The sequence below is a fragment of the Myotis nattereri genome (assembly GCF_964212035.1).
Source record: "Myotis nattereri genome assembly, chromosome: 1".
In the NCBI taxonomy this organism is placed as follows: Eukaryota; Metazoa; Chordata; class Mammalia; order Chiroptera; family Vespertilionidae; genus Myotis; species Myotis nattereri.
Window position 1 is genome coordinate 58,304,563 of NC_138075.1, and position 18,387 is coordinate 58,322,949.

Here is an 18,387-nt window from a genome sequence, read left to right on the forward strand (position 1 = left end):
AGGGGGAGGAAGGGGGTCTTAATATAAGGTGATAGGAGAAGATTTGACTTGGGGTAGTGGGTACATGGTGCAATATACAGATCTGTAACAAAGAAACCCATACATGAAAGTGTTATGTTCATGTTGACCAATGTCACCCCAATCAATCTAATAAATAAAAATAAATAAATTTTGTCTAATTTTAATTACTTTCTATTTTATTTTTTTTAATTTTTATTATTTTAAAATATATTTTTTTATTGATTTCAGAGAGGAATGGAGAGGGAGAGAGAAACATCAATGATGAGAGAGAGTCATAGATTGGCTGCCTCCTGCAGGCCCCACACTGGAGATCAAGCCCACAACCTGGGCATGTGCCCTGACCAGGAATCAAACCGTGACCTCCTGGTTCATGAGTCAATGCTCAACCACTGAGCCATGCTGGCTGGGCTTGATTACTTTCCTTTTTAATAGCAACATGTGGTTAATGGCTACCATATTGGACAGTACAGCCATAAACAGTAGTGGAAATATCTACCTTGTACATAAGCCTTGTGGCATGTCTAATTTATTTCCATAGAAAAAAGGATTAAAGTGTGGAAGTTCTGAGTCATGGGGCATGGGTATGAAACAATGACTGATTTGAAACAGTTTTTGATCTACTGTAACGTGAGTAAGTGGTCCACAAAGCACTGTGTATATAGCACGAACCCATGTTTTTGTTAAGTAAGATGAAAGAAAAAAATGACATAGGGCCCAGCCAGAGTGGCTCAGTTGGTTGAGTGACGTCCTATGAACCAAAAGGTCACTGGTTAGATTCCTGGTCAGGGCACATGCCTGGGTTGCTGGGTTGACCCCCAGTAAGGGGCTTTCTCTCCTTCTCCCTTCCTCTCTCTCTCAAATCAGTAAAAGCATCTATTTTTTAAAAGAATGACGTAGATATACATGTGTGCCTGTACACACACACACACACACACACACACACACACACACAGAAAATACCTGAAAAGACATAAACCAAAATATTACCTGAATTCTGGTATTATGAGTGATTTTTTCACTACCTTTTTGCATTGACTGCTTTAAAAAAATGTGCTCTTTTATAATCAGAAAAAAACAGTACAACTCTTTTTATGTAGAAAGAAATTGAGTTCATACAGAATAATTCTAGATTGTTTGGTGCTATGAGATTTTCTCTTCTGTTTAATTCTCCCTTGCTCCCTCATCAAAGATCAGAGAAAAGGGCTGTGAAGTCATCTTGCCTGAAGGACATCAGGGGTAAATGGTATCTGTTGATTAACTAAACCAAGCAGGAAAATAAAAGACTTCAAACAACAACAGCAACTACAGCTTACATGCAGAATCAAAAAATGTCCAAGCTGCCGAAACCGGTTTGTCTCAGTGGATAGAGCGTCGGCCTGCGGACTGAAAGGTCCCAGGTTCGATTCCGGTCAAGGGCATGTACCTGGGTTCCGGGCATATCCCCTGTAGGAGATGTGCAGGAGGCAGCTGATCGATGTTTCTCTCTCATCGATGTTTCTAACTCTCTATCTCTCTCCCTTCCTCTCTGTAAAAAATCAATAAAATATATTTAAAAAAAAAATGTCCAAGCTTACTTATAAAGTTCCAGGAATCAAGGGTTGACAAGCTTTGTCTTTAAAGGGCCAGATAGTGAATATTTTTGGCTTTTGGGGCCATATGGTCTCAACTATTCAATTCTTTTATTGTGTCATAAAACATAGACACTAAAACAAACGTGCATGGCTATGTTCCAATAAAACTTCATCTATAAACACTGAAATCTGAATTCTACATAGTTTTATTGTGTCACAAAATACTATTCTTTTGATTGTTTTCAACCATTTGAAAATGCAAAAGTCATCCTTAGCTTGTGTACTATACAAAAATAGGGTATGGGCTGGATTTGGTCCATGGGCAGTAGTTTACCATACTGGTCCCGGTTATAGATAACAAAGTCCTTTATTTAAAAAATGTAGAAACTGAGGCATTTGCCTTCGTCCACATGACAGAGCTGGTCTGAGACAGCTGGGCCTCAGAAGTTCAGTTGTAAGGACTCCCTAGAAGGGTGTTCTTTCCTCCTATTCACACACAAATCTCACCGGTTAAAGTCAAGACTCTCTTAATACTGACCATTCAAATATAACTGAAAAAAATAATAAGCTCAATTTTAATAAAATTGTCTCTGTGTTAGCAGGACAAAATAACAACAAGTGTGAAATGTTTGTACTCAAACTGGATCTATAAAGATTAAAAGTTGATTAAAACTTCTGGTTAATTTTTTTAATATGCATTATCAAGCTGGGCAATTCTGGTTACCCTGATAATTCAGACTATTTTGGCATAAATTATCAGAGTAGTGAAGTAATTATTGCCAAATCCCTAACTCCCTTTGGATGATGAAGACTAACCACAGTAAAAACAAAACAGATAGGATTCTCACCAAGGTAGGAAACACCTTCTTCTGGAGATATTGTGCCATACTTGACCATCATCTTCACAAAGTCAATCAGTGTTTTCATGATAGTAATCAGTGTTTCTTTCTCTTTTGCCTCTTTTTCTATATAAAAGGACAAAATAATTTTTTTTCAAGTAGTGGCATACACCTTTCAGTGTCAATTTAAAAAGTACAGCATCTTATTGAAATATTTCTCCCTACATTTATATCTAAACCCACTTATATTTAATTTACAGAAAGCCTAAGGCATGCTTGGGAGTACAGTGCAGGAATACTAAACTTTTCCAGAAGTGGACAATTTTAACTTCTCCAAAAAGATTTATTTTAATCTAAAATATTTTATTAATGGAGTAGATGATAGAGATAGTTTATGACCTGAGACAATATGAATTCAAAAGGAAAGCTAGAAGGTTGGTGACCCAACAACTTACTCTATCTACTCAGGCTATATGTTTTGAGGACAAGAACTACCTGTTTTCATTAATCAAGCTTAATACTGTATTTTAAATAAGAATATACATATATCTTTATTTTTTAAATGTAAGGTTTATTTTTAACAGTAGTATATATTACTTTCTAAACTTTCATTTGAAAGGATATATGTATACTGTAAAAATATTCCAATAGTACAGAAGTAAATAATAGTCAAAGTAACATTCTCTTCCCCTCCCAACACCTACTCCCTATAGGTAACCACTAGTAAGAGTTTCTTGGGAACTCTTCATATTTGACATACTGTTTTACATCTTGATATAGCAAAATGGCTAATGATTACATAAAAGTTCAGTAGATATATTAAATCTAAAACCATTAAAAATCTATTTCTATTTTGAAGAAGAGAAAAATTAAGATGCTAGAGGAAAGCTCATTTTCCCAATTCTTTTAGCTGCTATTAAGGATTTTCTTTATGTACTTCTTGCCCTTTCCCCCTCATCTTTTCATTCTTCTCACACATGAGGTTAATAGCCAATAGAGATTGGTATACATTTTTCTACCAATGGGGATTGGAAGTCTTTCTTCTTTCCATTCCCCTGGAACAGTGGAAGGCAGGGACCCAAGAAAAGCACCTGATCTGCTGATTCCGACTATCCCTGGGATTGACTGTTTCAAGAGGTAGGCTGAGGAGCGTGAGTGCACAAGCCCATTGGGGCTCTAATACCAAGCTCCATTCCACAACCCGTCTTTATCAGCATCAGAGATATTTTGGCTTTCTACCTACTTTACCATTTCTCAATTGGTTCAGACCTTGAGTGAGAAAGACAGGTACTATCAAAGACCTCAATGTAAGTATTTAAATTAAAAGCCCGCAAAAATAAAGGCAATATGGAATGGGGTAAAAGAAACTAAAAGATTAAAAGCAAATAAAATAAGGAATATTCCATGTAGTAGAATATTTAAAATACCATCAAAGTCACAGGGTTGGGAGAAAGGAAAGGTAGGAGAAGAGTTGTGGGGAGAGATCTTGAAAAGGGGAGGGTAAATAACTCCAGGCATCCTATTATTTGCATAAGGCCACAGCCATATAAATCTTTGGTATCATGCTGATGCTCTTCACTGACAAGAGGTGAATCACCAGGATGACAGAGGATCCGAGCTGGGCATCTGCCAACCAATTGGGCAAGATGACTCAGAATGGACCCTCAAGATTACCAACCCTGCAGACACCAGCAGAGGAGCTGGTGCCATCTGGCCAATGTCTGGAATTGAAGGACAAAGGATGACAAAGGATGTTCTCCAGTGATGAAAGCCCACTTCTTGGGAAAATATTATTAGAATTACAGAAATATTTATTACAAATATTCAATTTGGGACTGAATCTTTGAATAGGAAGGGGAAAAGCCACCTGTCTAGACAATAACAACAACAGAAAATTTGTCCAATACTATCCTCCTTACAGATTGACCAAAAATTAACATGAACTAAAATCTTCAGTTAACTTATTTTGGTACACATATAAGAGAAAGAGCAAGACACATTAAGGTCTTTGTTTTTAAAAAACAAATAATTTTCCAAGTCTGTTTTGGGCTCCTGACCTCCTTTAGCTCAATGTTTATTTCACTGTAACTCATTTGAAGACTGAAGCTGAAAATGTCTGACAAGCAAAATTCTGAATCATTTAAAAATAATCACTTAGGTTCCACACACTGTTCTCACTAACATGGAAATATTTGCAATAAGAGTTGAGGTTGAACTGCGTCAGGCTGGGACATTGATTCATCTACACACCTGCACAAGATTCACTCCAGTACCATCAACGCAGCACATGTTCAATAACTGTTTGTTGAACAAATAAATGAGCCCTCTGTTAACAAGAAGATTAAATTGCCCAGAAACTCCACCTTTCCTGATTATCTTTTCCTAAATATTACCATGACTAGTACACTTCTTTAGAAAAAATTGATATGAACTATTTTCCCCAAGGCCACAATATGTCATTGAGGATTACATTTGGAAACTGAAAACAGGAAGAGAGAACCACCCACACATTTCCTGGAACTACTGTTTCTGTTCCACATGGTCAGAAAACAGTTTTTACCTGAATCAATACTTTTCAGGAGTGCATAGAAGTTTGGAAAATATTGGAGTTCCTCAAAGTTGTCTTCACTGTAGGTTTTCGTTCTCCTTTCTAAGCCATTTGTCAAGGTTAAGGTGTTAGATACTGTTTCATCATTTTCTCCATTAGCAAAACCATCTTGAATTGCTGCCATTGGAATCTCCAGTGGAAATTTTAAAAATCAATGAAAAATAAACATTTTGTTAGAACTAATGACACTCCAGTTTGATTCTTTCCTCTGTTGTGCCCTTGACTGTGAAATACAAGAATACTTCATCCTAAGAGATCAACCAAAGGACTTGTATGCATGCAGACAATAGAGGGGTGAGGGCATGTGCTGGGGGATGGCAGGGAGTGGGGAGAGCATGTGCTGGGGGGGGGGGGGCAAGAGGGAGTAGGGAGAGGTCAATGGGGAAAAAAAGGAAACATATGTGATACTTTCAACAATAAAGAATTTTAAAAAAAGAATACTTCCTCCTTTGCCTGCTCCTGCAGGATCAAATACTTTTCTAGGCATGAGGATGGGCATCTAGTCACATAGAAAAGTCATTGGGACATAGAGACTGAAGACCCTGGATCCTGCTCAGAGGGGAATTAGGGAATTTCTAGACTTCTGCTCTGGCCGAGTTCCCCTCCATAAATTCTCATGACTGTTTACTGGTAAAATTGCCTTTCACCAAAAAGAGGAGCTTTGAGTTCAGTTTCTACCAAGAAAGATGGTGCAAAGTATAGGAAACCTTGTCAGAATATCTAACAGGAGTAGAGCAGTCACACATTGGAGATTTTTGGGTGACATTTTAAGGGCTGTCTAGAAAGATGCACAAGACTCTTTTTCCTAGACTTGATCCATGTCCAGGGTCCTCATATTAGTGATCCATTCTCCATTCAGTGAATCAGACAGAAATTTATAAGCTTTTTTTTGCTTCTTACTCTTCCTTATCTTCCATTCAATCCATCAGTAGCCCTTTTAGACCTACCTTCAAAATTTATTCCAAATTTGTACATTTCTCTCTTTCTTTCTACCCAACTCTAGTCCAAGCTGCCTTCATCTCTTATCTTCTAACTGGTTCACTACCCACCTCTAATCTATTCCCAATACTGCATTTTCTGCATTTGTACCCAGAGTTGTTTAAAAAACTGACTATGTAACCCCTTTGCTTATAATCCTTTGGTGTTTTTCCATTGTTATGATAAAGATCAGAATCCATACATGGCTCATAAGGCCCTGACTGGTCAGACGTGGGTTCACCTCCCCAGTCTCATCTCTCATTGCTCTCTCCCTATGTTCCAGCCACACTGTGCTTGTTTTAATTACTTGGATACTCCACACATCCTTTTTTACATGCTGGCTGTCATGGTCACAAGTTAATTCCTTTTCAGCCTTCAGTTTTCAGCTCAGGTCACTTTCTTAGGGAAGCCTTCCTTGAGTCTAAGTCCAAGACAAGTTCCTTTTTTTTAAATAAGTGCTCATAAAACCATGTTTCTTTCCTCAGAGCACTTAATGCAGCTGCAATTAAAATACATGGCTATTTAAAAACCATCTACCCTTTCCATTAGATCTTAAGCTTCTTGAGAGCAGGGATTATGCCTTCTTAAAAAAAATATACTTTATTGATTTTTTTACAGAGAGGAAGGAAGAGGGATAGAGAGTTAGAAACATCGATGAGAGAGAAACATTGATCAGCTGCCTCCTGCACACCCCCTACTGGGGATGTGCCCGCAACCAAGGTACATGCCCTTGACCAGAATCGAACTTGGGACCCTTCAGTCCGCAGGCCGATGCTCTATCCACTGAGCCAAACCAGTTACGGTGGGATTATGCCTTTTTATATGAGCATTATATTCCTAGTGCTTGGTATAATAAATATTTATTCCATTGCATTTTTTTCCGGGAGGGTAGGGAGGGAGTGAGAGAGATATCGATGTGAGAGAGGCACATCAACTGGTTGCCTCCTGCACATACACTGTTCATGGGTGAGGAGTCAACCTGCAACCTGGTACATGCCCTTGACCGGGAGCCGAATCTTTGACTCTTCAGTGAGCAGGTCAACACTCTAACCACTTAACCACATCAGCCAGGGCTGGTACCTAAATAAATATTTATTTAAAAATATTTCATTTGCTTTTTATTTACATTGATGCATTTAGATAACATGAGTGAACAGGTGGAGAATATGGACATTTTAGAGATGGGAAATAAGGAGTATATAATTGGAGTAAAAGATAGTGAAAATAGCTATGTCAGTTTCAGTTCAGACTGGTAAGCTTGAATGAAAGTCATGAGTTCTTTGATAAACCTAGAAAGTTGTTGTTGTTTTTACAGTGGCTAGATCTTCAAAAACTGTTTTAAAAGATAGCAGTTGATGGGGATTGGAAGTAGGAAGAATAAAAGAGAGCTTTTAGACTACCTAATAACAAAAACCAAGACCCAATTTATGTGTCCTAACCTCTAAAACAGGAGTATGTAAGCCTATATACTCTTTTTCCTTGTGTTTGGGATAGGATGTTGAAGGGGATGAGAGGCCATGGGGCCTGGATATTTTGATGGAGAAAATCAAACAAAAGGTGAGGAGATTGATATCTTCCTATCATTAGCTCCATCTAGAGTTTTAAAGAGAATTCAAGGAGAAGACAAAAATATCAGCAGTTTGGCTGAGATTAAAGAAGAGGTGAAGAGGCAAGGAGTCCAGCAAGGAAAAGAAAGAATGAGTGACTGGTTTAAGTAAAGGATGATAGACCTTTGAACCAATGAAAAAAGGAAGGAGCAGTGAGGGAGCACAGGGTAGAGTAGAGATAGCTCAGGCAACCAGGTCTGGGGGATATAAAAGTGGGTGTGGCAGAGATCAAGTCAACCTGAGCTTTTAATTAAAAAATAATAATTTTGGGGCATATAATGATATCCACAGTGAACAAAAGTTGGATACCAAAAGAGCTATGAAATATTTAATTTCAGTACACTGGGATTATACAAATAGTTGTTATGTGAAATAACCATTTTACATAATATTATGTGTTATTATACTGCAGGATATAAAATGTGACCTTTACTATCTATACTAATAATAGAGGAATATGCAAATTGTCCAGGACTCCATCACAGTAACAACCAAACAGCAGGCTGCGTGGGGCGACAAGGCTGGCAGGGGGTTAGTGAGGGACGACCAAACGACTGAACAGCAGCCTTCATGGGGCAACCAGGCCGGCAGGGGGGCAGTTGAGGGTGACTAGGCTGGCAGGGGGAGGCAGTTAGGGGCAACCAGGACACAGAGGGGGGCAGTTGAGAGCAACCAGGCCGGCAGTGGGGGCACTTGGGGGTGACCAGACTGGCGGGGGGGGGGGCAGTGAGGGGCGACCAGGCCAGTAGGGGGGGCAGTTGGGAGCAACCAGGCCGGCGGGGGGGGGGGGGGGCAGTGAGGGGCAACCAGGCTGGCAGGGGGGGGCAGTTGGGGCGACCAGGCTGGCAGGCGGGGTAGTTAGGAGTGATCAGGCAGGCAGGCAGGTGAGCAGTTAGGAGCCAGCAGTCCCGGATTGTGAGACGGACATCCCCCGAGGGGTCCCGGATTGGAGAGGGTGCAAGCTGGGCTGAGGGGACTCCCCCACCTCCACATGAATTTCATGCACTGGGCCTCTAGTGTAATATAATATCACATGATCTCAAAATTATTTTCAAAGTAGAGTTCATTTATATATTTTAAGTTATTGGTATTTCATGAATATTTAGGTGGGCTAAAAATATCACATACCCAAAATCTTCTTTGGCACCAAGTGAGATACTAATGATATAGAGATTGTATTAATTATATGCAGATTAGAGTACACACAACACACACACATTCATGTCCACGCACATGCATACATACACATGTACACAGCATACTCATGTATATTCACATATACATACCACTTTCTCTGGTATTTTTCCACTCTGACTCTCAGTCTTGCTTGTGGGTTTATTGGGTTTCTCTTCATAACTATTGGCTTCCTTCGAGATTAATTTTTGTAAAACCTCTGCTACTTCATCTTCCAGTGTATGAGCCTGGCTTTCTGTGATCTGTTATAGTAAAAACATATGTGACTGTTATTCCCATTTTTATGGTTAAAAAATATCTAGAATAAACTCTAGTTGAACAGAGTTCTAGAAGACAAGAGAATCTTCTGACCCCCCTTCAGACAACCCTTGTTTATGCCTCCATACATGTAGGTCTTCATCGTGATTGACCAGCACTCCTGGGAAGAAGTGTCTTTGGGGTCACTATACAAATGGTCAGTCTTATCTGTTGGAACCCACAGAACACTTACTTTGAGACACATCTTGAGGATTGTTTCTCAACCCTAAGCTGCAAGTCATGGTCAGGTAACCTTTGAAACCTGCAAATTTAGTACCCCCCTGAAGCCTGCGATGGCTGTGTAAGGCTGGGAGCCAAGCTGAGGCAGAGTCAAACTGGATTGCTTAGTTTCTTAAATATTGCATGCCTTTGTTCATGCTATTTCCTTCTTACCTCACACATGTCTGTTACTTAAACTGGTTAAATCCTAACCATCCTTCTAAGCTCACTTCCAACACCTCCTCCTCTGAAGCTTTTCCTTATAGCTTAAGTGGATATAATTCATCCTCTGGCAAACAATGATCTTACGGTTCTTATGTAGCTTCCACCACATGCGTGAGTGTACTTGTCTAATTCCTCTGATAGACTATACTTTTCTAGAGGGAAAGAATGGTGCCTTATTGTCCTGGAAACCTGTGGCACCTAGTATAAAGTAGACACATTATAAACATTTGGCTATTGGAATCAAATGGCTCAGCTTCTTAGCATATTCCAAACTGTATTAAGAATTTGGTTTATTTTCATGCATGTGACTCACTAGGCCAAGATTCAGGAGTTTAGAAACGATCTTGTCAAATACTCCTCTGTCATTTTCCTCATAAATCCTGGTGGCGATTTTCTGGACAATGTCTTCAGCAGTTAAAGGAGTTCCGTCTAGCTGATGAAGGCCGTCTGGATCATCTGGACAGAGCAATCATAATTTCACATCATGGTGAAAACATAGTTCTATTTTTTGGATCATATTAGATTTCTAATCTATACCTTGCTCTTGTACACTTTAATATGTTTGGAATATATTTATAGTGGTGCTTGGTCCACAGAAACTTCTGGTTTGAAAATAAAATTTGAAGAAATTAGGATGACAATGAAAATTCTGAAAGCCTCTGATGTGATTATAAGAGGCAGAAAAATCTGAAGTCAACACAACAAAAGGCCTCTCTATTTTTTATTATCACTAATAATACAAATAATATTATACTTCTAATTTTGAAGTATGCTATATTTATCTAGTATGCCATCTTGCTTAAAGCACCCTTCTATATATCAAATAATGATATTCTATTTCCATGTAAGGAGTAGATGAGTAGTATGTACCCCAATGGCAGGCCAATTCATGGACCGAGTGGGTGGAGGGAAACTGCCTCACACCTAGAATCAGAGAGTGTGTACTCAAGATTTAATGACTAACCTGGAATAAATGTTTAGTTCTTTTTAAATTTTTTAAAATTTATTGATTTTTTTTCTTTTTGGAGGAAGAGGAATAGAGAGAGACACACACACACAGAGAAACGTTGATTTATTGTTCCACTTGTTTATGCATTCATTGGTTGATTCTTGTATGTGCCCTGACCAGGGATCAAACCCACAACCTTGGCATATTGGGACAATGCTCTAACTAACTGAGCTACCCAGCCAGCGCCTAAATGTTTACTTCTATGTGAACATGTGCCAGAGTGCCTTTATATAAAGCAGCTTAGTGTGACAAGCCTCTTTCTCTAGAGAATAGGGAACTTAATTTATGTGCCTGGAATTTAAACTTTTAAAATGTGACAACAGATTTGCACAAGGCAGTATGTAAGTCTATGTAAATGCCTGCAGAGAAGACTACAAATATGTATCCTTGGGATATACTTCATGTCCCTGGGATCATGATCCTTGGGAGTACTTTGGTAGCATTACTTCAGGGAAGGAAGGATGCAGTAGGGTTGGTGACGAGGAAGCACTGTACCTCGTTCTCGGAGAACTCCCAGGAGTCAATTGGCCTTTTCCAATCTATATCACATGGAGCAGTCTATTCATATGTGCAGTCTACAGGGCACTTAACTCCCCTTGTCACCTCTAGGCAGATTGGAAAGATCAGGATTATAGCCCCAGTGATACGTCTTGTTACCTATATATCCTTAGGCTGCTCTAGAGGAATATAATAAGAGTATCTATTTCATGGGATTGTGAGGATAAGATGAAATAAGATGTAAAAGCACATTTTCAATTGCAAAGTATTATATGAAAGTTAATGTAGTGTTATTGTAGCAGACAATGGATTTGTACTTGAAATAAAGGAACTGCAATTATCTTCTAGAGAAAATAAACATTGAATCCCTGGCCAAATTCTGCTCAAATAATTCTGACCATATTCCCTTAAAGAAGGAAGAACCTAGTATTGCTAGTCTGATTCTGCCTCTTCCTTCCATGGCTTCTGGGGATTCGAACAAGAAATGTTGTCTGTGGTCTTTCCGATTCTGTGGAGATGGAAGTCTATGCAGCCTCAGCTGACTATTTTCTTGTTGTTTGGAAAGAAGCCAAGGAAAATAAATGGGGTGATTATGCCAGGAGGACTGGATGTTTTCTGGCATTATATTGGGGTTATAAGCTGTCAACCAACGCATGAACTCTGATCCCTTTGAACCCTGTGAACTAGAGTGACTAATGAACACAAACATTCTGTAAAATTATTTCCTCTCCTGGCTGACTGAAAATTGGATTCACATCTGGGTGTTTTGTGGTGGTTGTTTTGTTTTTTTCAGGAGTAGAGACCCACTCTCAGTTCGGTTTGATTCCCCCCCCCCCCCGCCCCGCCATTTGTGGGTTACGGGTCAGACTGTTGGGAATAGGTGGAACAGAAACTGCCTGGGTCTATGCAGAATTAGAAGAATTTATTTCCCTTCCCACTTATCGTCAGGATCTGAAAAAGGTTGCCTGCTGGAGCTACCAATAGTCTTCCTTTTTTCATACCCCAAGGGATAAATGGGAAGGGAAATAAATAACTAAGATGACAGCTTTTCAGTACATTTAATTCACAACAGGGAGAACATTAGCAGCACTCAAGAAATGGCCTCTTTCTTCTGCTGCACTGCTGTATGGCCTTGAACCAGGAGCTTAGGCCTCCCTTAGCAGAGCTTCGCTGGATGGGGTCCATAACAATCCTTGGGCCTTGCTCCTTACCTTCCACTGATTTCCCCTGGCTCCTCTAAAATGAGCGGAATTACTCAGAATGACTTCTCTGATGCTCGTGAAGGGGTATTTCACCCTCCTCTGTAGACCATCAAGAGGAAGCCAAACATGAGTTCAACATTTATAACATTTTAAAAGCAGCTATAACATTCTAAGAAGTGAATGTAAAAGGGCCATGTTCTGCCTGGTTAGGTTTTGCCAAGTGATGTTTTGAATCTCCAGCATCCAATATGGCACTTGACATTCATTTGCTCAATACCTTTTTATGAAAGTCTTAATATAAGCCAGAACTGAAAATAGAGTGACAAAGAGTTTAGGCTTGGTCCCTAACTGCACAGAGCTTATTGTCTACTTCAGTGGTTTTCAACCTGTGTGCCACAAGAATTTTTTTAAAAACATGCCATTCCTGATTATTTAGTCAGGGGCACTGACCTCTTCTCCCTTAGAGTGTCAAATTAAAAAAATGACAATAGCCCTAGCTGGTTTGGCTCAGTGGATAGAGCATTGGCCTGCGGACTGAAGGGTCCCAGGTTCAATTCCAGTCAGGGGCACATGCCCAGGTTGTGGGCTCAATCCCCGGTGGGGGGCATGGAGGAGGCAACTGATCAATGATTCTCATCATTGATGTTTCTCTCTCTCCTTTCCTCTCTGCAATCGATAAAAATATATTTTAAAAAATGTCAATAGCCAATACAACATTAGCCATCTAGTGAATGAATTAAAATTCTACCTATATTTTTTGTCAGATCAGCAAAAAATATATTTTTTTGGTGTGCTGCAGAATTTTAGTAATTAGTTTATGTGTGCCAGGAGATGAAAAAGGTTGAAAATCGCTGGTCTAGTTCACAGTCTGATACATAGTAATTGCTCAGTGAACATTTGTCTGGTGAATGCACACAGGAGCCTGGAAGCACAACTTCATAAAAGAAACTTGGAAAAAATCCTGAATCACCCATGCTGCAGAACACACTGAAAAGGAGAGTTGATAGGCCCTATATCACAAGCCCATTTGGAGGTTTCCTAAAGATGTGAAAGCACCCGGCAAAAGCTAAGTCCCTCCCCCCATTCCGGGGTGTAAGTCTGCATGCCTCTGAGTTCTAGTCACCTTGGTGCTATCAAATGCTGTTTCCAGGGTTTCCAGGGTATGAGAGGAGACCAGAAATTCACTCATAAATCATTTCTCTCCAAGAATCGTATCTGTAATCTTAAGTGGATTTAAAATGACTCTTAAGGGAAACCTAGAGCCATCAGGACACTTGGTAATTCTGAACCCATCTGGGATGGTAGTAAAATGTTGAACAATTTAAAAATAAGTTGCTCAAGATAGTGATCAGATCACAAACAGATCTGTGCCTCTGCCTGAATGCGCAATCGATTTGACCAAACAATTCAAACATTAGACTGTTTTTAAATTTCATTAAATCAAATGTCAGTTCAAAGTAGTTTAATCTCTTTTGTATACAGCAATGCCCAGTGTCTATTTCTAGCCAAAATATTTTAGGTTAAAATGTAGAATTCAAGAAAAAACATTCTGGGAGTAGTATGCAATATAAAATGTGTCAAAATATAAACCATCTGTCCCACCTTATTACATGCACAGCATATATCTGAAATCTCCTCAGGCTGTGATATCTTATAAAAGTTGGCAGTTGTTTTCTGGCAGAAATAATCAGCATAATTCTCTTGTGGCCATGGAGCAGAGCAAGGACATATAAGACAATCTGCAGGCACTCCTAAGCAATAGTATTCAGGATGGAGAACACGCTCTCTTCTTCAGTGCCTAGGTACGTAGTTCATTTATTCTCTCATGTATTCTTTTCTTATTCATTCATTCATTTATGAATGCATGCAATGAATTCATGACCACCCAGATACTGGGGCTACAATGTCTCTGTTCTTGTGAAGTTTTCAGTTTAGTTTAGGAGGAAAAGATAAATCCTAAGTAGTCACACTTAGGAATGTAAAATTGCAAACTGCATTAAGTGCTATGAAGAAAGGAACAGGATTTCTTTTTTTTATCAGATTATGTGTGCTTGATGAATCTAGAAAAGTAGACAGGAACCAGTCCATGCAGGACTACAGAAGCCATGTTAAGGATTCTGGTTTTTATCCCAAGAGAAATGGGAATCTATCAATGGGTTTTATGCAAAAGAGTAACATGTTTGTGTGTTGAAAAGATCACTCTGGCTGCTACATGAAAAATGAGTTGGAGAGGGGCAGAGTAGATGCTGGAAGATCCAGTAGAAGAGTTTGCTGAGTTGAAGTGAGACATGATTAGAGATTGGTGATTAGAAACAGAGAAAAAAATTGACAGACACAGGAGGTAAAATTGATAAATTGGTGGATTACAATTGGAGGGGCCAGGAAAAAGAGAAGTAGTTTGATTTCTAGATTTCTGTCTTGAAAAATTGCATGGGAAGTAGTGCCTTTCTTAGAGAAAGAGCACTCTAAGAGGGCTAGGTTATAAGGTGTACAGATATTACGAGAGTAATCTTGGCCATGCTAAGTTTGAGGTGCTTCTGAGACTTTTAAAGCAAGATATTAAGTAGGTAGATATAGATATAGATATAGATATAGATATAGATATAGATATAGATATAGATATAGATATAGATATAGATATATGTGTATCTATATATGTATTATAATGTATGTATGTATCTACCCATAGCTCAGAAAAGTCTTGGCTAGTGATATGTGATGTCAGGACACAGATGGTAACTGAAGGGGAAGCCATGAAAAGGTTAGAATGACCTAGGGAGAAAGGCTATGGCTAGAAAGAGAACCCTGCAAAGGGAGTAATGGGTATTTCACCACTGGGAAAGGGATATTGTTGATTTAAATATTTGATAATTATGATATTTTGTTGGTACTGATAGTTAAAATATTAAATGCTAAATATTAAATAGCATAAAACATAGACAGTCGATTTAAATATTTTCAAAGTACCATTAAAGGGACCTTTAAAGAACAAATAAAATCTGGGCTTCTGTGGAGTTAGGCTTTGTACACTGCCAGTAAATTTGGGCTTTATCTCAACTTTGGACCTGATTAATAGAGGATTGTGAGAATATAAGAGATATTTTAAAAAAATATATAGGACTTTCTCCTAACCCACAATGAGAAGTCCAAATTAGAGAACATAGGCAGCAACATTTCCCCCCTCGCCCTCATTTACCTTGAAATTTATGATCCAGTCCACTCTTAGTAGAATCATAATCATCTATTAGTCTTCGATTTTTGGTTGAATCAACATCTTCCATATTCAATTTATTATCATATGGAGAGTTTCTTACAGATTGTCTTTCTTTTTCAATTTTTTCCTTTTCTGTTATTGCCTTTAGCAGGTTCAAGTTATCAACAAAGGAATAATTGCTTTCACCTGGCTTGTTTTCTGTAAGAAAAGCCCCAAACCCCAATTATCCATTTTATTTAAGATTCTCAGAGCCTACATCACTCAAATTAACATCAAAACAGTTTCTTTTTACCTGGAGAGTATATGTTTTTAATCTTGTCTGATTCTGCTTCAGCAATCTGTGAAACAAAGAGGGTATAGACCTGGTTTTAAATCATTGCTCCACCTCTTACCAAAAATGACAGCTAAATAATTTAATCTCCATAGGATTTAGTTTTCTTGTTTGTAAAATATAGGTAATTTCTATCTCAAAGCATCATCATAAGGAAAGTGAGATAAAATAAAAGGCGGATGGTCTATAGGTATTAATCCCTTTCTCCTACATTATTGATGAAAAGTAAATCTCTGATAAATTAAGCAATCTTACAATAGAGTGGACCTTACTGGATTATTATATAGTCAACTCTATGTTTTATATAGATATTACCAAAATTATATTTCCCATCCTAGTTTATGTCAATTTATTATTAATCCCCTGAAGTTTGTGAATTCAAAATGGCTAAAATGTCATTACATAATTACATTAAATTATAACAACTAAAATAAATTGAAATAGAATTTTTTATTTTGTTTTTTTACCTACCTGCTCATTTAAAGGTCTTTCTGCACTTAATTCTCTATTATGTACAAGTTTGTCTAGAATAAACACAAAAATATAAGTTTAATTGTGTTTTGGACAGACACAATATGTCTCTTTAAAATAAAATCTTCATAAAGACAAACCAATATTAGGAGACATATTTTGGATAACCATGAAACAAAAATATATGTTAACAAAGATTATCAAGATTATACAATAACAATGACCATCATGTTGCCTTGCTTATTATCCTGCTGTATTTCCTGAGTTAATAGAATTACACTTGTTTTTTTTACCAGAAACTCACATATAGTTCTAACACTTGGCTTACCAGCTGTTCTCAATTAGACAGATAAGTTAGATTGGTATTATTAGCACATTAAGAACTCCCTCTCCCCCAACCTTGTTCTGAATCGAGTGTCTGAGAAAGATTGTAAGACAACTAGAAAACAAAACCTAACAACCGAAGCCACTTTATAAGGCAGAAAAGCCCCCCTCTCCCAATTGCAAAATGAAATCTTTCAAAACAATCCAGGTTATTGCTCTATCATGTAAAAAGTGAGGAGGGATCTGTCTCTAAATTCAAAAGGATTTTCTCTGTCAATATGCACAGATAGGATCTGATCAGAAAATGAGGCAAGGTGATTTGCAGCTCATCTATTATGCCACACTTTACCTCTTCGTGGAGAATAAAAGGAAGTGGGAGGAAAGTGTCCACGTACCTTGGCTGCCTTCCGGTTTGGGGAAAGCTTGAATTGGGCTGCTGTGGACCACTAACACCAGAATCCAAGTGCCGGTCCAAAGGAACCCCATTCTTCCACTCTTGGCTCAGAAACAGCCTGGCGCCGGCTCCCCGAGCGGTGGCTTTTGTTATGAATGAAAAAGAGGAGTAAAAACAGGAAGAGGTAGGAGGGCGGGTGCAGGGAGGAAGAGTGGTGGGAACCCAGCCGGGGGTGGGGCTCGACGCCGCAGCGAGTGAAGAGACTAGAAAGGGTTCTGGGCGCTCGGGAGTCAGGTCTTCAGGTGGAGGAGAGCGCTGTCCGCCCCGTGGGTGCTGAAGTTCCTGTGACGCGGAGCCCGCCGCGGAGCCGCTAGGGCGTAGCCTTACTCTCCTTGAGACCAAGTGAGGAAGGAAGCGCATGCTCCCTGCAAGCCAGAGGCGGGAAAGGATGGCGTCAGCGACTCCAACGCTACTCCAATCCCCTGGGAAAGGAAGGGGGGGAAGGGTGACAGATCGGCTAGCGTATTTTCTGTGCCGCAGTCCTAGGGCTGCTCCTGCGCTCAGGGTCACCTCGATTGCCGTAAGCTTGGACACCATTGTCGTAATTCCCCGAGTAAACACTGCCTCGAGGACCAAATGCTTTCTCTGCCCGTGCACCTGTCAAGAAAAGCTAGATAATCTGTGTGAAGGGTTCTGCTTTGGGATTATTCTGGGATATCTGCTCCAAAATCCCTTTTTTCCATTCCACCTTGTGTTAAAAGATAGATACAATCCTTAGAAAAGCCTGCCTTTTGTAATTAGGTTGACATATCAAGCATCCCTTGGTGCTCTTTTTGTCTCAGCTCTATGGGGTCTTTTTAATTGGGAAATTCAAGAAACATTCTTTCAACTAGATTGCTGCAACACACTCTCACTCCTAGATGCTGAAACAGAATAAAAATAGAATTGCCTCTTCCCCTAAGAGTGAATGTCTTCATCAGTTCTGGGTGGGTGAACAGCAAGGGTAGGTTTGAGTCTAAAATTTCCCATTCTCACCAAAAGGGTCAGCTGCCCCTTCATCACCACCATCACCACCAAAAAGCTGCACTTCTGTAAAATTCTTCCCCAGCACTCAATTATGCTTAAAAACCTGATTGTTCCAGGGGGCTTTGAAGAGAGGGGATAGTGATGAAAAGCATTTTTCATCATAATTAGGTCAAGGAGGTGCTTCCTATATTCTGAGAATATTCCCAGCCACCTAAGGTTACTGTATAATAAAAGACTTTTAAAGATGAAAGCAAGCAATACTAATGTGAGCAGAGTGCTGAGTAAGCTCTTTAGTCTCAGATTTTTAAACAGTGCTTGGACCCTTTCCTTTGGACTGCAGCATGCTGGGAACCAGCCTG

At 39.2% G+C, this 18,387-nt stretch overlaps 1 protein-coding gene across 1 annotated transcript in view; it reads right to left on the reverse strand.

The window, feature by feature from the left end:
* Positions 1-17,564, reverse strand: part of SCG3 (secretogranin III) — a 40,152-nt gene extending 22,588 nt beyond the window's left edge. The window contains exons 1-8 of the mRNA XM_081108978.1: positions 17,004-17,564; positions 16,285-16,337; positions 15,775-15,820; positions 15,465-15,680; positions 9,873-10,015; positions 8,911-9,060; positions 4,992-5,169; positions 2,441-2,557 (exon numbers count right to left, since the gene is read on the reverse strand). Of these exons, the coding sequence (XP_080965104.1) occupies positions 2,441-2,557; positions 4,992-5,169; positions 8,911-9,060; positions 9,873-10,015; positions 15,465-15,680; positions 15,775-15,820; positions 16,285-16,337; positions 17,004-17,094 (994 nt within the window). The 5' untranslated portion in view covers positions 17,095-17,564. The remainder of the gene's footprint in view (positions 1-2,440; positions 2,558-4,991; positions 5,170-8,910; positions 9,061-9,872; positions 10,016-15,464; positions 15,681-15,774; positions 15,821-16,284; positions 16,338-17,003) is intronic.
* Between the last annotated feature and the right edge of the window lie 823 nt (positions 17,565-18,387).